Raw genomic sequence first — 22,892 nt, forward strand, 5'->3', positions numbered from 1 at the left:
TCACCAACAATCCATATAGGAAGTTGATTAATGAGGAAAGAAGAGATTGGAGAAAGGCATGGAGGACATCTACTATTCTCCCCTCATCATTCATTCGCTCTCTTTTTAAAGTAAAAACAGTTATCTGAACCTCTTTTGAAGAATCGCATGTACCCCCTAGTAGCTCATTTAGTTTGGGTGGGTTTGACTTCCCCTTCAACTTCTGGGATGTTGGAAATGACTGGTTCAAGCATTAAGCATATATCTCAAATCTGGCAAAAAATTCTGAGGCCCAGAATTTCTGCTTGTGTGGGGAAAAGAGCTCTTTATTTCCAGTTAGACTGCTTGAGTCATTGTGTAATGAAGGGGTGAGCTCTGAGTCACCAGAAAAAGTTTGAGGACAAAGGCAAAACAGTGGGAGATGGAGCTGGAGGCTACAAAAGAAATAAAAAATCAATATTAACTGAGCTTCTATCCAGCTAAGCCTGAAGGCAGTTCCCCTGAAATTTTCAATTGTGTGGGCTAATCAATTCTTTTGTCTTTTTTCCTGTTAAACCAGCTTGAATCATGTCTTCTGCCACTTGCAACAGAAAGAATCCTAAGTGACATTAAGGAAGAAACAGGAAGCCATCCAACAGGATTGAGGAAATGGCAGGAAGAAAGAGACTTACTGGAGAGAAGTCACAAAGGAAAGTTTTAATCTCCCATCTTACAGGGGTATTATCCATGCTAAATATCACACAAATTGCTACCCCCTCCCTAATGTAAGTTAAGCATTATAATATCTGTGACTCATAGTGTGGGCCCAGATGCCAGACAAACATGGGTTCAAATTTAGTTTACTCAGTTTCTGCCACTTAAGATCTGTGCATTCTTGGGCAAGTTACTTCTCTGTTCTCTAATTTCAATTTCTTCCTTTACAAAATGGTGATAGTACCTACAACTTGAGTTACTATAAGGATTAAATGTCCCATTACATAATGCCATGTATATGGTTATGATAAGCACTTAATTCAATTACTATTATTGATGTTTTTCCTTTTTCCAAGCTTACTGGAGATATAACTGGGGAAAATAATTTGTTGGAGGTGAAACTACCAATCTTCCCTGCTTCACCATTTATCTTTACCTCCTCCTCTTCATTTTAATAGAAGTGATGACCCTTAATGAAAGAGGCAACCCTTCTCTCCTGTCCAAGGGTGACCCTTCCTCTTTTCTTCTTTATCACACATTCTCTCAACTCCTTAGGAATTTTTCTCTACCAATTATTTCTTTTTGTCTTCTTGTTTCACCTCTGCTGGGAATTGTCCTCATTGTCTTAGTTCATTTCGTGTTGCTATAAGGGAATATCTGAAGCTGGATAATTTATAAAGAAACAAATTTATTTGGCTCATAATTCTGGATGGCTGGAAAATTCAAGGTTGGGCATATGCATTAGGTGATGGCTACAGGCTGCTTCCACTCATGGTGGAAGATGAAGGGGAGCCAGTGAGTGCTGAGATAACGTGATGAGAAATGAAGCAAAGAGGTGGGGAGGTGCCAGATTCTTTTTAACAACTAGCTTTTGGAGAGTGAGAACTTATTCACTTCTGAGGGAGGGCGTCAGTCTATTACTCATGAGGGATCTACTGCCATGACCCAACATTTCCCATTAGGCCCCACTTCTAACACTGGATCAAATTTCAACATGAGGTTTAGAGGGGACAAACATCCAAACTATAGCACCCATTTTATAAAAAACACCTCCATACTAAAACTAACCCCTCTTTGACTCTCTATCCATAGTTTTCAATGTGTGATCTGAAGAGCTTCTGTATCAGAATCACCTGGATGCTTGTTTAAAACACAGAGTTCCAGGCTCCACTCAGTGATAGTAAGACATATTGGTGCTCCTGTACCTACATTCTAACAAATAAGCCAAGTGATTATGATGTACCATAAAGTTGGCGAAAACTGTTCTCTATTGGGCTCTCCATGGTACCTGGCAATCCTCTGGCTACCTAGCTGTGACCCTCTCTCTTGTGTATACTGTGGGTATTTTACTTTCTCACATTCTTCAAATTGTCAAGAGCACCAATCACCACCCCTCTAACTCATATTCTGATTTTGCAGAAAAAAAAAAAAAAAACAAAGAAAAAAGCCCCATGAATCTCCATGCCATGAATGTATTTCACCCATGCCTATTCTTTCTTATTTCCCTCCTATAAACATGGAAAATATATACTTTTTCTTTCTGAAGCTAATTATGCCACTTAAGCTCATTTCTGATTTTATTCTGCCCTCCTAAGCACTTCATCAGATCTATTATCCTGTCTCCCCTTATCTGGAAACTTATTTCTATCAACATTTAAACATATATACAAGCTTCTCTCATCTTCAAAAGACAATTCTCCCTTAATTTCATGAACCAAACACCTCCAGCTGCTGCATTTTTTCATTCCGTCTTCTCAGCTAAGCTTCTTAAAGATGTCTACACTTACTTCCCACTTGCATTCCATTTCTGCCCCACTACTGGATTAGGATCCCACTATTTCACTGAGACTGCTCTCACTTAACTAACAGAAGATTACTTTGTTGTTAAATCCATTGGACACTGGACCTTACATTACTTGGCTTCTCAGTTCCATTTGACACTATTGTCCATTCTTTTTTTTAAAAAAACCTTTTTTCTCTTGGCTTCCTTGATACCTAAGTACCTTATAATCTACATATTCAAAATTAACTTGGTAATTTCTGCTTAATCTCCTTCCCAGGTGCATGGCATCATCTGCAAGTTGTCCAAGCCAGAAACGTAGAGTAGTCATCCTTGACTCCTTCCTCCTTCTCACTTGTTAACTACCTCTTACACGTTTCATAGCTGCATTGCTGCAACAGCCTCCTAACGGCCCTTTCTCCAGTTCTGCTCCCATCCAATCCAGAGTAATACTCTGGAGGGAAAGATCACAGTTATACTGGCCACTAGATTCTAAATATTTGCTATAGGTAAGTTTGAAATTAGGCACCAAGCAAGCTTCCTGACAACCAAGACAAAATTGAAGGAAAAGTAATCTTCACACTTCTTAATGCTTATTCTAATTCTAACACTCTAAACCAAATTTCTCAGGAGGAGATTTATAAAGGAAGCAATAAATGATGTAATGAACAATGGCTCAACAACATTCCTATGATAGATCCTATAATTTCATTTGGCAAGTATTTATGGAGTACTTACCACAAGCCAGGCACCGTGCTCACCACTGGCGATGAAACAGTGAATGTGGTTGTTTCTTATCTAATCTCATTATTAAAACTGAGTTTTTACATAATATTAAATGCAATCCTCTGAAGACAATTTGGCTGGGAAAGGGCTTATTTCTCGAGCCATCCCTGCCTGGTAGTTTAAAACCAGGGTCAAAATAACAGCTACTCAGTGTTCCCCTGCTTCCTGCAACCACCCTAACACCCCCACCCACATGGTCTTACCCTGGGTCAGGACTTCCAATCTCTCTCTCTTTCTCTCTCTCTCTCTTTTTTTTTTTTTTTTGAGATGGAATCTCACTTTGCCACCCAGGCTGGAGTGCAGTGGCGCAATCTCGGCTCACTACAACCTCTGTCCCCAGGTTCAAGCGATTCTCCTGCCTCAGCCTCTCGAGTAGCTGGGATTACAGATGTGTGCCACCACACCCGGCTAATTGTTGTATTTTTGGTAGAGACAGTGTTTCACCATGTTGCCCAGGCTGGTTTCAAACTCCTGACCTCAGGTGATCTGCCTGCCTCAGCCTCCCAAAGTGCTGGGATTACAGGCGTGAGCCACCGCTCCTGGCCCAGCTTCTTTTAAATTGCAGCTCACTGCCACTACTATCACACACAAAATATGTCTGGACTCCCCATGGTTTGTCTCACATGTGTTGACAAACAGTGCTTTTAACAACCACATGAAGCCTGCTATTTTCCACTCTCACTTACTCTGGTTTCTTTTGGAGATCTGCTGCTAAGTTGTTCCCCACACTTCCCCACACTCCCCCTCCAACACAACACGTGAGCCCTGACAGGACCATTGCTGTATTCGTCCGTTTTCACACTGCTATAAAGATACTACAATTTATAAACAAAGGAGTAAATTTACTCACAGTTCCGCATGGCTGGGGATGGGGGGAGGCCTCAGGAAACTTATAATCATGGCAGAAGGGGAAGCAGGCACCTTTTTCACAAGTTGGCAGACTAGAGAGGAGAAAGAAGGAGGAATTTCCAAAAACTTACAAAACCATCAGATCTCCTGTACGGAGAGAGAGAGATCCTTCTTTCTCTTCTTATAAAGCCATCAATCCTACAGGATTAGGACCTCACATTTATATCTTCACTTAACCAAAATTGTTACTGGAAAGGGGTCCTGATCCAGACTCCAAGAGAGAGTTCTTGGACCTCGGGCAAGAAAGAATTTGGGGTGAGTCCATAAAGTGAAAGCAAGTTTATTAGAGAAAAAGAGAAACAAAAGAATGGCTATTCCATAGACAGAATAGGGGCATGGGCTGCTCAACTGAATATACTTATGGTTATTTCTTAATTATATGCCAAACAAGGAGTGGATTATTCATGAATTTTCTGGGAAAGGAGTGGGATTTCCTGGAACTGAGGGTTCCTCCCCACTTTAGGCCATATAGGGTAACTGCTGGCCCCAACATTCGTAAATTGTCATAGTGCTGATGGGAGTGTCTTTTAGCATGCTAATGCATTATAATTAATGTAAAATGAGCAGTGAGTTTGACCATAGGTCACTTCTGTCAACATCTTGCATTTGGTGGGTGTTGGCCAGCTTCTTTACCACTTCCTGTTTTATCAGCAGGGTCTTTTTGACTGGTTTCTTGTGATACCAGTCCTGCTGACCTCCCACCTCATCCTGTGACTGAGAATGCCTAACCTCCTGGGAATGCAGCCCAGTAGGTCTCAGCCTCATTTTACCCAGCCCCTATTCAAGATGGAGTCACTATGGTTCAAATGCCTCTGACAGAATCACCTTCTAAAAGTCCTATGTCCAAATGCAGTCACTTAGTAGGTACGAATTTGTGGGGCGACACAACTGAGTCATAGCAAACAGTATTCGATTTTTAATCACATCAGCACACACAATAAGACTCTGAAAAGTGAGTCCATTGGCTGGGCTAGGGAGAAAATTGTGACAATACGTAGTGTTCCAAAATGACCCTCCCTGCATCAGGGAGCACTCAGAACCTTCCAGCTTGGTGAACAGAATTTGTTCTCAGGCCAGGAGCCATGCTCTATAAGTATGCTGTCTTTACATCTGGCCCAGTTTGATCTTTGGAGATAGACACATAATGGGTCCCAGATTGTGTCCTGTTGCAAAGATCTGGGAACACAGGCCTGGGATACCGGTATATCAACAGAAACCAGACTAGCAGGTGGTAAGGCTGGCATTGTTCTGTGTTCTTAGGTTTTTTTTTTTTTTTTGAGAGGGAGTCTCCCTCTGTCGCCCAGGCTGCAGTCCTGTGGCACGATCTCGGCTCACTGCAAGCTCCGCCTCCCGGGTTCATGCCATTCTCCTGCCTCAGCCTCCCAAATAGCTGGGACTACTCGCCCACCATTTCAACTTCAGCAGGCTGCGGTCGACCGGACGCTGGCCATCGGCCTCCTGCAGCTCGGCCAGGGCCACCCGCCGCTGGTGCAGGCAGTACGCCAGCGAGGTCAGGACGCCCACCGGGGTCCACAAGCGCATGCTGAACACACCAGTGATCATGGTGGTAGGCCCTCGCTGCCCTCCGGGTTGAGGCTGCAGGAGGCAAACACAAGCCCTCTGCGGGCGCCAGCCACCACGCCCGGCTAATTTTTTTTTGTATTTTTAGTAGAGACGTGGTTTCACGGTGTTAGCCAGGATGGTCTCGATCTCCTGACCTCGTGTTCCGCCCGCCTCGGCCTCCCAAAGTGCTGGGATTACAGGCGTGAGCCATGGCGCCTCTTAGGTTCTCAATCACTGGGACACCCACAGGCAAGGCCTGGCTCTTTCCACAAGAAGTATTCTGGATGGAAGTAAACACATCAGTGATCTTAAAGTTCTACATGATTACAATGACTTAAGCTTGAGAATTTTTTAAAAACAGAGAAGGGAGTAGTAAATGACTAAATATAAAGCACCTAGTGCTGTGTTTCGCAAATGGCAATCACTGGGCAGGTGTCTCAGCTCCTCGCTGCAGCAACCAGGCTTCCAGGACTGGAAGGAAGTCTTCTACATTCAAAACTAGACTCAAACTACTCCCCTCCACCACCCAGTTCTACTCCTGTGCTCGCGTTCCTCCTGCCTGGCAAACTCCATGGCCCGAGAGATTCACTCCCACTCCACTGCCGGACCAGGCACGTCCGTCGGCCACCCACGCCTGGAAAACGGCTGGCGAGGCCCGCTGGCAAGGGGGGCGGGTACAAGCCACTTCTTGGGAGTCGCGGTACGCGCAGCCTTGTGGGAGCTGTAGTTCCCGCAGCTCTGAGTCTCCAGGCGAGGTGTCACCACAGGACTCGTTTTCCCGTGCTCCTGTGCGCGGGTCCACTTGGGACCGGTCCCTGAGTAGGTGAGGAGGTGGGTAGGAGCTTGCTTATAGAAAAGTGGAATCGAGTAGTCCTTGTTAGTGGAGCCGCTGCCTCCAGGGAACTCAAGGCCGGCTCCTGTTTCTTCAAGAGTGCTGGAGGCCAAACTTGAAATACAAGTTTAAGGTTCCCCATCGGGCAAAAGATAAGGATCCGATCTCCCCCGGCCCGGTGTGCAGCAGGAGCGACCAACCCCGACCCGGGTTAAAACTCCCAGGGACTCTTCGCTGCTGCCACCTCTTGTTCTCTCCCCCGTTCCCACTCGGGGTCTCCCTCAGGGCCGGGAGGCACAGCGGTCCCTGCTTGCCGAGGGGCTGGATGTACGCATCCTCAGGTTCCCGCGGACTTGGGGGCGCCCACTGAGCCCCGGCGCCCGCAGAGGGCTTGTGTTTGCCTCCTGCAGCCTCAACCCGGAGGGCAGCGAGGGCCTACCACCATGATCACTGGTGTGTTCAGCATGCGCTTGTGGACCCCGGTGGGCGTCCTGACCTCGCTGGCGTACTGCCTGCACCAGCGGCGGGTGGCCCTGGCCGAGCTGCAGGAGGCCGATGGCCAGCGTCCGGTCGACCGCAGCCTGCTGAAGTTGAAAATGGTGCAGGTCGTGTTTCGACACGGGGCGCGGAGTCCTCTCAAGCCGCTCCCGCTGGAGGAGCAGGTGAGAGGTCGGCCCGGGCCGGGGCTGGTGGGGCGAGGACCGTGTGCCAGGCCAGGCGTCTCGCCCTGACACACATCTAAGCTTTACTCGCGCGGAGCGGGGCTCGGGTTGGGTCCTGAAGAAGGGAAAACAGCAGTAGCCAGTGACTCCCCAGGCTCTTGAGCAAAGGACCTGCTGGGGGTGGGACAGCCCCGGAACTTCCAGTTTTGCCCTGATGGCGCAGCCATCAGTAAGCGCTTCTTAAGACGCATGGGAGTCGCCTCTGGATCCTGCTACGTTGCAGATTCTGATTCAGCAGGTGTGGAGTCTAGGTGAACTTGAATACAAGGATGCAGTGCACTTCTGTGTGACCGTTTTGAAGGTGGTTTGTCAGAGCTGAAGAGCTGAAGGGACTTTAGTGACAGGAACCACTCTTAACTGAGATTACAGTGGATAAGAGGTCGTTGCCTTTGGAAACAAACTTTATAACTGCTTTTTCTCAGGATTTGCTGGAGGCCATTTGAGATCTCCTGAAGTTTTTTTTTGCAACAAGTGTTGTATTCTAGGGTTCTCCTTTTCTATTTAAGGTTACTAAACCTATAGTGGAAGGGATTTGAGGTCGGAAAAAATTAAAAATGGGCTAGTCTGTGGCTGTAATGTTTTAAAAATCTGTCTGGTTTTGTCAGGATAATTATGACTAACGCACAAATAGTTTTAAAAAAAATGATTATCTTTCCTGGATGTGACTTTTCATAGCAGAAAGTCCTAGTGAAGATTAACAGTCAACCTGAAATCCCCAAACTCCCAGGTATTACACCTGTGCAGTGCTTTTGTATCGTTGGTCTTCCAGGTTGATATTGGAGGAGGTCGAACAGACTGTCCTAAATTGATGTTAGGTATACTCTTCATAATAACAGTTGCTTTCTAGAAACCTTCGGGATTGTGTCTTTACATTGTACAACTGGAAACCCATTTGTCAAGGTTGGCCGCACATGAAATTAAACTTCTAGAGCATTTTCCACATAAATAAATACACTTGGAAGGCACTTAATTCTATTACCAGGTTTCTAGTTAGCCTTACTCTGGCTTTACCACTTGCTCTCTGGAACTGGGATTTCTTCTTTCATTTTGATTGTTTGATTTTTTTTTTCAGTCTCTTACTTTGCCTTTTTATATTAGATCACTAAATTTTCCTTATGATTTTGTATACGGCCCATCTCTGATGCTCCCCTTCCCCCAATTCTTCTCTATTTATTCTTGATACAGAAGGACTGGGGAATCATATGTAGGAATATATATTATATTCACGTAGAAGACAAAAGTTATCAGTGGTAATGGAGAGTAAAACTTTGAATGTGTAGGCCTAGACCTAGTATGTACCATATATATATATACCCTGAAGGCCCTAGAAAAAGATTTAGATTCTTTTAGGGCTTTATCCCTAAGGGAGAGTGGGTGTGTGATGGATATCTTCTGCCCTTATGGTTGAAAGGTCCATTGTAGCTTAGGATACCAGCTTCAATCATCGTCAATCTGTGTAGCCACAAAATAGTATCTGAATCCATGGCCTGACTTTGCAATTAGAGAAGGCATATTACCTCTCCTCTCTGCTCATATTCTCCAGACTTTAGACAGATGCTTTAAACATCTTTGGCTATCTAGTATAAAGTCGTGTGCATGAAAATCAGGGGTGAACCAACTCTCTTTCAATTTAGGCTATGAGCAAATATTAGCCTCTTAAAACTTGTTTCTGGATAGTCTCTGTCCAGTGTTCATTTCAAGATCCAATTTGATAGAGGTTGTTACTTTACTGGGATTTTTTTTTTTTTTGACAGAATCTTGTTCTGTTGCAAGGCTGGAGTGCAGTGACATGATCTCGGCTCACTGCAACCTCCGCCTCTCGGGTTTAAGCAATTCTCTTGCCTCAGCCTCCCGAGTAGCTGGGACTACAGGTGCACACCACCAGGCCCGGCTAATTTTTGTATTTTTAGTAGAGACAAGGTTTCATCATGTTGGCCAGGATGGTCTTGATGTCTTGATCTCATGATCTGCCTGCTTCAAGTCTCCCAAAGTGCTGGGATTACAGGCGTGAGCCAGCGCCCAGCTGTTATTGGGATTTTTTAATCTTCTTGGTTCTGCTATTAATTATAGTCAGAAGGGACTGCCTGGCAAAAATTTTTTGTCTTTGGTACATGTTTCCTGATTTCTGACTGGTTTATAGATTAATATATGTGACAAGTCACTTCATTCAGTCATCTCACAAATTCTCAGAAAGTAGCATGATTTAAAACTAGATGTTTTGGCTGGGTGTGGTGGCTCATGCCTGTAATCCCAGCACTTTCGGAGGCTGAGGCAGGTGGACCACGAGGTCAGGAGTTCGAGATCAGCCTGGCCAAGATGGTGAAACCCCATCTCTACTAAAAATACAAAAATTAGCCCAGTGTGGTGGTGGGCGCTTGTAATCCCAGCTACTCGGGAGGCTGAGGCAGGAGAATTGCTTGAACCCAGGAGGCGGAGGTTGCAGTGAGCCAAGATTGCGCCACTGCACTCTACCCTGGGTGATAGAGCAAGACTCCATCTCAAAAACAAAAACCAAAAAACTAGATGTTTTATTGGGTTGTTTTCTTATGGCTTGAATGGCTGTTGTTTTAACCTGTTTTGCTAAAAGATTGTGCTTTGGAAATAAAAATATAGAACTTGATTGGCCATTTTTCTTCCTGATCATTAGAGTAGATCCAAATGCACTATCAAAAGAAAAGATTTAGCACTGTTTCCAGGCTTCCCTCAACAACCCTGGGTGTCAAGATGGCCTCCACCCAGGGAGGTTCCTCAGTTTTTATAAAATAAAGTCCAACCTACCCCAGCTTCACTGTTGATTAAGACATTTGGGTCCTTATTTATTTGACAATATAGATGAGCTGGGAAGCATAAGGTAAGAATCTTTTATTGCTTAGTACCTTTCCAAAACTCAGCTAAAAGAAGTGGTATTCAAGAAGCATTACATGAGGTCTACCCATTCCTCAGGATTGATGGTTCTTAACCATGGTGGAACATTGGAGTCAACTGGGAAGCTTTAAAAAATACACATGCCAGAGTCTCCCTCCGAAGGATTCTAATTTAATTGGTCCAGCGTATCCAGATAGTGTAAAAGACTCTCTGGTGAAGCTTGAGAATTATCTGGACTGAAGAGCATTAAAAAAGTGGAGGCCCCACTTTTTTGGGGGATAATCCAAATGCGGTTATCCCAGGATGGGACTCAGCCATCAGTAGCTTTTAAAAAATGTCCTGGTAATACCAGTGTACAGACAAGGTTTAATATGATTGCTTTATTTTAAAATCTACACCTGGAAGGTTTTTGTTTACTTTTATGTAGATTTGTTCTCTTATCTGGAATGTAGTATATCAATCCCAGTACAGAATTGCCTTCGCTGAAATGTGCTTTGGTAAGAGGCTATCATTCTGTGTTGAGAGAACTAGGAGAAACAATCCCACAGAACTCATTGCTGTGACTGCTGAAAAGATGTTCATTATATTACTCTATCCTCTTTATGAGGACCCTTGGGAGGAATTTGTCTGTTAGCATTAGGAATGGTGTGCTTCTCCTGAACAATTGGCTTGCTTTTTTCTTTAAACTAGTCTAGCTGATCAAGTTTCTTTCTTTATGTAAAAGTCAGGAAGCTGGGTGCCAAGTCTGTGGCCCACCTATAGTAAGTAAACAGATCTTCACGGTGTACATATTTTAGTAACCATGTTACTGCATCCATTTCTTTGTGCCTACATTTGTTTGCTTTTGTCTTTCTTGCCTACTTTGAATTGGTTGTCTTTCTATATTTTAATTTTTGCCATATCTACTTTATTACCCCTTGAAGATGGGTATACATAAAATAAGTAAAATTGTCAAGTTAGTCTTTACCACTAACTGGGAAGCTTAAGAGCAGGAATGAGAATGAGAGGTGTATGTGGGGTGGACACTATTATATGACACTGATGTATCATCCATTCTTGAAAAATCTGAAAACTGTACTTTAGACGTGACATGACCTGGACTCCAGTCTCCTAGGAGACACCAAGGGTCCTCTCTTGGTGAATGTGCCTAACAGGAGATTTCTTAGTGAGGCTGAATGGCCCTGTGGAGCTTTGTGTCAGGCCCTGTGGTGGACACTGGAACTACAAGGATGGATAATTCAGTCTTGCCTTTAAAGGAATTTCAATGTGATAAAGCAGAGACAACAGATATCAATTAAGGCAATATGCTGGGAGCACTGGGAACACAAAGGAGGTGTCTCCAAATGTCCAAAACTGAAATCAGCCTTCCACCTGTTTTTCTGTCTTGGTCTTAGTTTTAGTCAAGGAATATCTCCATTACGAGGCTCAAAAATCAAAGTAGTCTCTTTTTTGTTCTTGTGTGTTTACTTAGCAACACAGTCCCCAAATAAAGCTTTTATTTACTCACTTGCCAAGTCTAACTCAAATGTCTTACATCTACCTCCTCTATTGCTGCTGGCTTAGATGAGGCCTTAGGCTCTCATGTGGACTATTGCTAACATCTCAAAATGGGCTTTTCTGCATCTAGTCTTCCCATTCCAATTGTGATATGTGCTGCCAGGTTTCAGATTTATTCTGTGGAGCCTGTAGGCTAAGAGGATGTTGAGCGGCTGGGGCTGTGGGATTCCCTCCTACTTCAACTAGAGAAATTCGAGTTTTTGCCTTTATATGTACAAATCTAAAGTTAAACTTTACGTGGTATTTTCTGATTTAAAAATTGGAAAACCATTCCCAGGTTGAGGCAAACCAAACCACTTCTTTGCCATACACATTCTTTACCATCTCTGCTTTGCTCAAGCTTTCTAGTTATTTTTGGAATTCTGAATGTCACCCTTTATAAGTACAGGTATTTGCTTGTCTAAATACTATTCATTTAAAATGCTATTCCCTCAGTGAAACTTCTCCTGAATCCCCAGCCAGAAGAGAAGGTCTGTCTTGCCTTTGAACTGCTATGGCCTTCATATGGTTTCTTGCAGCACATGTCAGCTTCTATTATGGTATTGCTGTCATTTACATTCACAGCTGGCCTTTTTTCTTTACTAACTTGAAAACCCAGGAAAGGCAGGGTCAAGTTTTCTCAAGATGGGTATCTTCCACAGGAGCTGGCAAATTGTTGGAGCTATTAATTATACCTACTGTGTGTGAGGCCCTTTGCTGGGAAACAGAAGTCAATAGATGACCCAGTCTCTGTTCTCAGGAAGCCAAGTCTACTGAGCAGGACAGACCAGTAAAGCAGCTCGTTTAATACACTTTGGTAAAGGCTACTAAAGAGAGCCACTGAAGCTACTGTGAAAGCATAAGGCCATGACCAAGATTTCTGGGAACATTTAAGTTGAGTCTTACGGAATGAACAAAAGTCTTTCTAGATGAATGAGGAGAGAAAATTCCAGGCATAAGAAACATGATACTGAAAGGCCATGAAATATGAGAAAGGAAACGAAGTTGCGTGGCTAGTGAGTAAGTGTGTAGAATAGGGAAGAAGTGGTAAGGGGGCTGCTAGAGAGGAGGTGAGGCCACATGAGCCATGAACCCTTGAAGGGTTTTTTTATCCAGAGGGGTTAGAGGGTCAGAAAGAGGGAGCAGTGATTAACTGTGAAAGAAGGAAGAAGGCCTCTCTGTGAACACCTGGTCCTCTGATGTGTCAGAAGGAGGTTCAGGTGTTGGAGACCAGGTATCAGTGGGAATGACACATGCCTTTGGGAAGAATGGAGGGCTCCCTAGATGCAAAGAGAATCTGAGGCTCCCAGTACCATTCTCCTGGGATAGTTCAGAGAGGGATGAAGATAAATATGATGATATGTGACATACTAGGTTTCCAAATGTTAGTTTTAAAACTAAACAAAGTAGTAGGAAATTGAGTTAAATATTTTTTTTTATTATCAATGTTATAGGAATTCAGATTTAAAAGATAACCATTGAAAGCTGGAGTGGTCAGTGATAGGGAAGTAAGACTTGAGCTATTCTTGAACATTGAAGACAAGGTGATGGGCAGATAGGAACAGGAGTCCCTCCAAGCAAAAGAAGCAAGCTGGAAGAAGATGCAGAAACAGTGGGCAGGGTCTAGGTTGGAGGGGAGGAAAGAGGCAGTGAAGCTGAGTACAGGGGCTGGGCAAAGTGGGTAGAAGTCCTTTTTTAAAATTTTTTTAAGAGATGGGGTCTTGCTATGTTGCCCAGGCTGATCTTGAACTCCTGGCCTCAAGTGATGCTCCCACCTCAGCCTCCCAAAGTGCTAGGATTACAGGTATGAGCCCTTGCACCCAGCCACGATGTAGAAGTCCTTGAAGGACAGATGCTTACCTCTGAGACGTTAGGAAAAAGCTACTGATATGATGAAACTGGCTTAGCAAGATTAATTAGGTGATTTTGAAACATACAATGCATTATTATTTATTGTAGTCACCATCCTGTACAATAGATCACTAAAGCTTATTCTTCCTGTCTAACTGAAATTTTGTACCCATTGATAAAAATCTCTTTTCCCCATTTACTGCACGCCCCGCCGGCCTCTGATAACCACCACTCTACTCTAATTCTGTGAGTTTGACTTTTTTAGATTCTACACATACAAGCATACCTTGAAGATATTGCAGATTCAGGTCTAGACCACCACAATAAAGCAAATATCGCAATAAAGTGAGACCCACAATTTTTTTTTTGTTTTCCAGTGCATATAAAAGTTGTGTTTATACTCTCCTGTATCCTATTATGCAATAGCATGTCTAAAAATGTATATACCTTAATTTAAAAATGCTCTATTCCTAATAAGTGCTAGTGATTACCTGAGCCTTCAGTGAGTCATGATCTTTTTGCCAGTGGAGGGTCTTGCCTTGACGTTGATGGCTGCTGACTGATCAGGGTAGTAGTTGTTAAAGGTTGGGGTGGCTGTGGCAATTTTTAAAAATAAGACAACAGTAAAGTTTGCCACATTGATAGACTCTTCCTTTCATGAAAGATTTCTCTGTAGCGTGTGATGCAGTTTAATAGCATTTTACCCACAATAGAACATCTTTTGAAATTGGAGTCAATCTTCTCAAACTCTGCCACTGCTTTATCAATTAAGTTTATGTAATAAATCCATTGTTGTGATTTCAACAGTGTTCACACTATCTTCACCAGGACTAGATTCCCTCTCAAGGAACCACTTCTTTGAAGTAACTTCTCATGCATTCAAGTTTTATCATGAGATTGCAGCAATTCAGTCAGAACTTAAGGTTCCACATCTAATTCTAGTTCTCTTGCTATTTCCATCACATCTGCAGTTACTTCTTCCACAGAAGCCTTGAATCTTCAAAGTCATCCATGAGGGTTAGAATCAAATCTTCCAAACTTCTCTTAATGTTGCTATTTTGACCTCCTCCTCATAAATGTTCTTAATGGCATCTAGAATGGTGAATTCTTTCTATAAGGTTTTCAATTTACTTTGCCCAGATTCATCAGAGGAATCACTATCTAGGGCAACAACAGCCTTACAAAATGTATTTCTTAAATAATAAAGACTTGAAAGTCAAAATTACTCCTTGGGCCATGGGCTGCAGAAAGGACATTGTGTTAGCAGGCACAAAAACAACATTAATTTTGTACATCTCCATTAGAGCCTTTGGGTGACTAGATGCATTGTCAATGAGCAGTAATATTTGGAAAGTAATCAATTTTTTCTTTTGAGCAGTAGGTCTCAACAGTGGGTTTAAAATATTAAGTAGACCATGCTGTAAACAGATGTGCTGCCATACAGGCTTTGTTGTTCCATTTATACAGCACAGTCAGAGTACATTTAGCATAATTCTTAAGGGCTGTAGGATTTGCAGAATAGTAAATGAGCCTTGGCTTCACCTTAAGGAAACAAGCTGCATTAATCCCTAATGAGAATCAGCCTGTCCTTTGAAGCTTTGAAGCTAGGCATTGACTTTTTCTCTCTAGCTATGAAAGTCTTAGCTGGAATCTTCTTCCTATATAGGCTGTTTCTTCTGCATTGAATATCTCCATGTTAACAATAAGGTTGTTTCACTTTCTTATTGTTTGTGTGTTCACCAGAGTAGTACTTTTAATTTTGTCCAAGAACTTTTCCTTTGCATTCATAACTTGGCTGTTTGGTGCAAGAGGCATAGGCTTTGAAGCCAAAAGCATCTTAGCTTTCTACATGCCTTCCTTACTGAGCTTAATCATTTATAGCTTTTGATTTAAAGTGAGAAATTGCAACTTTTACTTTCACTTGAACACTTAGAGGCCATTGTAGGGTTATTAACTGGGCTAATTTTAATATTGTTGTGTCTCAGGAAATAAGGAGGCTCGAGGACAGGGAGAGAGATGGGGGAAAAGCCAGTCAGCAGAGCACTCCGAAAACACACATTTATTGATTAAGTTTGCCATCTTATATGGGTGCGGTTTGTGGCACTCCCAAATAGTTAAAAAAGTAACATCAAAGATCACAGAGTTCAGGAGCAGCCTGGGAAACATGGCAAAACCCCGTCTCTCAAAAAAAAAAAAATTAGCTGGGCATGATGGTATATGCCTGTAGTCCCAGCTACTTGGGAGGCTGAGGTGGCAGGATGAGCCAAGGTGATGCCACTGCATTCCAGGAGGCAGAGGTTTCAGTGAGCCAAGATCATGCCACTGTACTCCAGCCTGGGCAACAGAGCCAGACCCCATTTCAAAAAGAAAAGCAAATCACAAATCATAGATCACCTTGACAGATTTAATAGTAATGAAAAAGTTTGAAATATTATGAGAATTACCAAATTTTACACAGAGACATGAATGAGCACATGCTGTTGGAAAAATGGCACTGATAGACTTGCTCAATGCAGAGTTACTCCAAACCTTCAATTTGTGAAAAATGCAATATCTGTAAAGAGTAATAAAATGATGTATGCCTGTGTTACTAAAAGGTTGACTTTACATATTTTCACCACATAAAAATGAAAGTATGTGAGCTGATGGATTTTGTTTACATTAGTTAATCATATATCAAATGTAAATGTATATCAAAACATCACATTGTACTCCATAAATATATACAATATACATTTATTTGTCAATTAAAAGTAAAATATTTAAGGGCAATAAAAAATATTTTTTCCAAAAAGATTAATTAGTTGGCTACGGATGGATGGATTGTGCAGGTCAAAAGGAGGAGTTTGTCACAGGCTTTTGCCTGCAGTAATAAGGTTTACATTCTACAATAAGATAATGGAAGGACCATTGGGAGGGACTTTTCTTCTAGGCAGTGATCAACAGGGCTTGGTGTGGGGATGGTGGATCCACAGGGAGCCAAAGGTTTGAGGTTTGGGGCCTAGGAGAACTGTGGTAACATTGAGAGGGAAATAGTAGATTGGGAAGGGGAACTGGTCTATGGGATTAGACTTGTTTTTAAAATTGAAGTCATCACATCTGACTCAATGAGTTTCAGAGTTTTATGGACAGTTGGAGCTATGAGACCTGTGGCCACTAGTGATGTTTTGAAATAATTACAGCACAATTGGGGCAGGAGCCAGATTGCAAGGAATAACAGAAGATGATGATGAAAAAGCAGGATCTTCTTAGATGGCAGCTGCTTGTTTCACGAATTGCATGAAAGGAGGAAAAAAGTATATTAGTTACAAGGGACATTAAGTAGAATCCTTAAGCTGGGATAGGGCATATAAACCTCCAGATTAATTCCTTATAAATTCTTACATATGGTCACTGATATCATATTTCTTTCATCCATCTATTCATTCATTCACCATGTATACGCATGCCAGGCATTCTGGTCACTTCTCCCCTTTACTTCAGTGTGGGCTAAGTGCCAGAGCAGCCCCTTAGCAGTCATTACTAGTGTAGCAATAACAGGACTTAGGCTAAGGACACCTGGAATAATAAATCACCATCTTTTCTTCCCTTAATTTTAGCTAACATTTATTTCCTTCCATCCCATGGGAAGGTTGCAGGCCTAGTGTCAGTGATTCCAGCCATGTGTTCTGAGTGCTTTGATATGTTAATGCTGTACATTTCAAGAACCATTTTTAAACAATGTGGTGTTTTTTTTTGTACTAACAGGTAGAGTGGAACCCCCAGCTATTAGAGGTCCCACCCCAAACTCAGTTTGATTACACAGTCACCAATCTAGCTGGTGGTCCGAAACCATATTCTCCTTATGACTCTCAATACCATGAGACCACCCTGAAGGTGAGCAGTGCTTCCTTGCTCTGGGGAGCCCCACTGCAAAGGTTGGGTGGTTTTCTCTGGGCTGAGTTCAGCAGGCTGTCCAGTGTTTTCATTCTTTTTTCTCCTCCTTCTCCCCTACTTTAGGGGGGCATGTTTGCTGGGCAGCTGACCAAGGTGGGCATGCAGCAGATGTTTGCCTTGGGAGAGAGACTGAGGAAGGACTATGTGGAAGACATTCCCTTTCTTTCACCAACCTTCAACCCACAGGAGGTCTTGTGAGTCACTTGAAAAGGGATGTTGCACTTAATTTAAGGTCTTGAGCATGAGGATACCTGTCCTGACTCCCCAAGATGGTTCCCACTCTCACCCAAGGTAGTTTGGGGGACAACTTGTCATGCTGCATACCCTTATGTCACAAGATCTGGTGAACAGGTCGTTCCTGGAGGTCACATTCGTTGCACTTCGAGTCTCTCAGGGGCTGACATCCCACAGAAAAGTAAAGCATTCTTCCTAGTTCCGTAGCTCTCCTTGTGTACTCTTGAAAGACCCTGGAGCCTAAGTGGAATAAAATAGAGTGTATATAATTAAATATTCCTTTTATGAGTGTCACTATTTTCTCATTTTTTTCAGTATTCGTTCCACTAACATTTTTCGGAATCTGGAGTCCACCCGTTGTTTGCTGGCTGGGCTTTTCCAGTGTCAGAAAGAAGGTTCGTATTTGGGGTCCCAGTCAGTCCCTGTCCCTGAGGGGCTCTTGCTTCTCACTTCCAAAGCCCCTATCTCTTTCTTGGTGCCTGTTCCCTTGATTTTTTTTCTCCTGCATGTGTGACTTCCAGTGTGTACCTAGTCCAGTGGGTCTTTCCCTGTCTGGCCTTTTGGTGCCCCTGCCAGCCTGACCTCCACAGCAGCAGCAGTGCAGCAGCTGCTCTGATCTGCCTCTGGCTCCTGGCTTCTCCCCTCAAGCTTCTACACAAGCTGCACAAGGCAGTCCTAACCATGTTTTGTGAACAATCGAGGGGCCTTTTTGTTTAGGTGAGACATTGCTGGAAAGGAAGGACACTGGGACCCAACACTGCTGCTACCGCCCTAATCTTGGTGACAATCCACAGCGTGAACACTGTTCTGTCTAGCTTTTCCTAGTTGAGAAAGTCCATCGAGTTTGGGTTTTGATACATTCAGCCCCTGAATGGTTGCAGTCAGTGGCTCCCAACCTTTCCATCCCCAAGGACTGCATTAATTATTTTCCCTCATGGATCCCATGTGTTGAGAGCCTTTGGCCATCACATGAAGCTGCATTTTGTCATTTGTGATTGGCTCAAATTCACATTTAATCACTGGTCTGAGTTTCAGATCATCATGACCTTACTAAAAAGGTGCCATAAAGCAAAGGTTCTTGTTACTTTGTTTAGCTTTTTGGCAGTATCTCAAATAGAAACAAAATTTCCATCACATTTTTAAAGAAATATGTAAAATAATAGAACCTTCAGGAAAGAGGAATCTCGTCTTGCCCCCAACTGGGTTGGATACTGCTGCTAGTTCTGGCTGTAGTTGGCTGCTGCACACAAACAGTACGTGTCTAGGTCACATAAAGCAGGATGGGCTGCCCCTTACTTCTTGGGAGGCCTTAAGTTTAGGAATGATCCACAGCACCTGACCTTCTGAAAGCTCTCAACTGCTCAGCTTCTAAAAGGCAAAGATCTTCTCAGAAACATCAAAAGTGGTACTGAGAAGGAAAGATATTTATTGGTGGCAACATTCTCTTTAGGCAGGTCCCAGACTGGGAATGTCCCAGATTTCCATCAGGGAAGGAAAACACTAGCCTCAGGTGCAGGTGTCTGGGTAGCAGCTCCCTGCACTGGACCCACAGGTGTTGGGACTCCAGTTTGGCTTCTTTCCTAGCTACTTCCATGCGTTTCCTATATGAAGGGACTTGAATAAAGAATCCCAGAAGGGGCCGGGTGCAGTGGCTCACGCTTGTAATCCCAGCACTTTGGGAGGCTGAGGCAGGTGGATCATGAAATCAGGAGTTCAAGACCAGCCTGGCCAAGATGGTGAAACCCCGTCTCTACTAAAAATACAAAAATTAGCCAGGCGTGGTGGTGGGCGCCTGTAATCCCAGTTATTCAGGAGGCTGAGGCAGGAGAATCGTTTGAACTCGGGAGGCGGAGGTTGCAGTGAACCGAGATCACACCACTGCACTCTAGCCTGGGTGACAGAGCAAGACTCCATCTCAAAAAAAAAAAAAAAAAGAATCCCAGAAGGTGGCACTGTTGATGGAAATGGTGCAACTTTGGGATATTGCTTTAGGAGTAAAATCCTAGAAAAATCCCAGAGGTTACGTATAGGCTACAGAGAATCAGGCTGTGGGGAAAGCTGGAGATTGTTGGTCTGCCCACTGGCCAAGTCATTTGCTCAATGTACATTTGTCTACTCAAGTGTGCCTTATTTATCATAAACTGTGGGTCCAAAATCCAGACACCAATATCAAACTCCAGATGGAAATATTAGAGGTTTATAATATTATTAGTGTTATATATTATAAGTTTAAGTCATAGTTATTCTAACACATCAAGGACTTAGTACAGTCATTCCACAGTATCCAAAAGGGATTGATTCCAGGACAACCCTCTCCCCTGGCAGATACCAAAATCTACAGATGCTCAAGTCCCTTTTATACAATGGCATAGCTTTGCATATAACCTATGCTCATCCTCGCATGTACTTCAAATCATCTTTAGATGACATAATACCTAATACAACGTAAATGCTGTGTATTATCCTGTACTATGTTCCAATTTATGTTATTTTTATTGGGTTATTTTGTATTGTTCTTTTTTACTCAAATATTGTTAATCCATGGTTGATTGAATCCGTAGATGTAGAACCCAAGGACATGGAGGACCAATTGTATGCAGCAAACTTTGTTCTAAGAACTTCGCATATATTAACTTGTTTAATTCTTGTAGTAACCCTATGAGGTAGGTGTCATTATCTCCTTTTACAGATAAGAGAACCAAGACACAGAAAGGCTCAATGACTTGCCCAGGGACACAAAACTGATAAATGGTGGAATTAGGATTCAAACTCTGGCAGTCTTGGTTCAGAATCCTACTCTTTCCTTTTATGCTCAACTGTTTATTTGAGGATATGTATATCTGGAGGCGGCATCAGATCATTTGGTTTGTCCTTTTCACAACACATCTTGCAGAACCCCAGGATTCTTCAGAGGGGTCTCAGGAAGCACAGAAAAGGAGGGGAGGGGACATGCAAGTGGACTATGCTTTTGATCTCCACCTTGCAGCCATCAGCACCTCTTCTTTTATTATTATACTTTACATAATAGTCGTAGGTTGGAGGAGGTTCTGTGGCTGATACAGTCCCACCCCTTCGATTTACAGATGAACCCCAGAGAACAGTAGTGACTTCCCAGGGCGACTGCTGGTTAGTTCTGGACTGAAGACTAAACTCATGACTTTCAGTGTGGTTTCTTCTTCTGTCCAGACCAATGATGTGTGTGTGAATTCTGATATTCTAGTAAAATTATAGGCTATTTTTAAAGCCCTTGGTTCTGACTATCAATAATTTGGGAATAAATACCCTTTTGGGACTTTGATTCAGCTGATCACTCTGTAGATGGACCTCAGTGAATCCCAAATTGCTGCTGGGGAGCTCCTTCTTCTGCCATCAGGCTTGAGCGGTGTGGAAAAAGAACCTACCACACAGAGACAGCACTTGCCATCTCTGGCACAGAGCAAAGCATGGGAAGGCGTTAGGACACTTTCTTTGGGCATTGACGGGAGGGGACAATGGTACTGAGGAGCTCTGGACAGCAGAGATATGTGAGAAACATTGTAGTTTCTTTGGTTAGATCTTTGGTTAGACCAGCAATTCATCTAAAAGCCTGGCTTTTTATTTTGGGCAAGGCTATGGGGTCTCTGAGAGGATCTGTGGCCTTGTGTCCACTTTTCTCAGTTTGTTATGTGATAAGTCACCATAGTGGCCTATAGGATCAGGCTTCAGGAAGCAACTTAGTTCTGATAACGCTATTTTTTATTAGAATGCCCAAATGCTGGTAGTGCTTTACAGCAGGGATTTTTTGGAAGGCGTCAGGGAGTTGCCAGTCTGCTTCAGGTCTATTACCTGCTCTAGTCTATTTGTGGCCCAATAGGAGGGCTTGTGCTAGACAGAACAAGGCTGCTGCCACTTACTTTTTTCATTGCTCAGATTATAGGAGAGCCCCCTTTGGCAGGGCCAGGGCATGTTAAAGGCATTTTCTGTCCTTAAGGAGTAACCTTGATGATCTGCCTCTCAGAGCAGATCTCTGCTCCATCTCTGTAGACAAAGAGAAGGGGGTGGAGATGCTGGGAAGAACAAGCTGAAGCCTCTGCCTGCCTGTGCTTCCTACCTTTCTTCCAGGACCCATCATCATCCACACTGATGAAGCAGATTCAGAAGTCTTGTATCCCAACTACCAAAGCTGCTGGAGCCTGAGGCAGAGAACCAGGTAACTGCCCCTGGGTTCTTGCTCACCAGTTGGGGACAACCTTTTACCACCTTTGCTGGCAGAACTCTGTCTGTACTGAGGGCCTGCCCAGGCTTACCCTACTGGCGAATAATGGATGGGAAGGTTTAAATTACACTTAAGTGTGACGTCAGCTGTCTAGGAAGCGAAGAAGTCTTGTTCACAGTGACAGACCCATGGTGAAGGTCAGGAATTCTGGGAAGAGCCGCACACTGGGCTAGCGAGATGATACATACAGCCACGAGTGGGCCTTTGCCATTTACAAAGTATGATCCTTCTGACAACCCCGGGCTCTCAGGTGGGGCAAATGAGAAAACCAACAGGTTAAATAAAAGATGATTGAGACTGTCTTTAACCTGCAAATCCAGGTGTACAAGCCCAACAAGACACAGACTTTTCTTCTCTTACCAATATGTTTCTATGTAGGATAGATCAGTTTGGGCTGATGACACTTTTCAGGTATCTCTAGGCTGCACTAAGACTATATGGTATTTATTCCGTAAAGAAAAGAAAATGCTGTTTTCAGACAGACCTGGGCCATACTTGCATCATTTTTAATATGCAAATGCTAGAGTGAGATTTGGAAAATTCATCCTGTTATCCTAACCCTGGTACTTGCTAACTTATGTTATAAGTCATTTGACCTTATAGAGCCTTAGTTTATTCATCTATAAAATTGGGATAATACCAGCTAACCCCATTGGGTTGTGTGGATTAAATGATATCCCAAATGATAACCCAAGTGTGAAGCACACTTTGTAAACTGTTATTCACTATAGAATATAAGGCATTACTTTTTATTTTTTGTCAGAGGCCGGAGGCAGACTGCCTCTTTACAGCCAGGAATCTCAGAGGATTTGAAGAAGGTGCAGGACGGGATGGGCATTGACAGTAGTGATAAAGTGGACTTCTTCATCCTCCTGGACAACGTGGCTGCCGAGCAGGTGAGTCCTGGGGTTGGGGATAATAGTCCTGGGATAATAGCCTTGGTGGGCTGGC

At 43.3% G+C, this 22,892-nt stretch overlaps 1 protein-coding gene across 3 annotated transcripts in view; it reads left to right on the forward strand.

Annotated features, from left to right (window-relative positions):
* Nucleotides 1-6,509: 6,509 nt before the first annotated feature.
* ACP6 (acid phosphatase 6, lysophosphatidic) overlaps nucleotides 6,510-22,892 on the forward strand; it is a 43,433-nt gene continuing 27,050 nt past the window's right edge. For 2 of the 3 annotated variants that reach the window (XR_009213638.1, XM_032151635.2), the window contains exons 1-6: nucleotides 6,553-7,204; nucleotides 17,264-17,392; nucleotides 17,516-17,646; nucleotides 18,002-18,081; nucleotides 21,788-21,875; nucleotides 22,705-22,837. Coding sequence is in view for 2 of the 3 variants with exons in the window: in XM_032151635.2 (XP_032007526.1) it covers nucleotides 6,986-7,204; nucleotides 17,264-17,392; nucleotides 17,516-17,646; nucleotides 18,002-18,081; nucleotides 21,788-21,875; nucleotides 22,705-22,837 (780 nt within the window). In the remaining variant the exon portion in view is untranslated. Of the gene's footprint in view, nucleotides 7,205-17,263; nucleotides 17,393-17,515; nucleotides 17,647-18,001; nucleotides 18,082-21,787; nucleotides 21,876-22,704; nucleotides 22,838-22,892 lie in introns of all 3 variants that reach the window. The other variant, XM_032151634.2, reaches the window with a different exon arrangement.

Source organism: Hylobates moloch, unplaced genomic scaffold, assembly GCF_009828535.3.
Source record: "Hylobates moloch isolate HMO894 unplaced genomic scaffold, HMol_V3 SCAFFOLD_5, whole genome shotgun sequence".
Lineage (NCBI taxonomy): Eukaryota > Metazoa > Chordata > Mammalia > Primates > Hylobatidae > Hylobates > Hylobates moloch.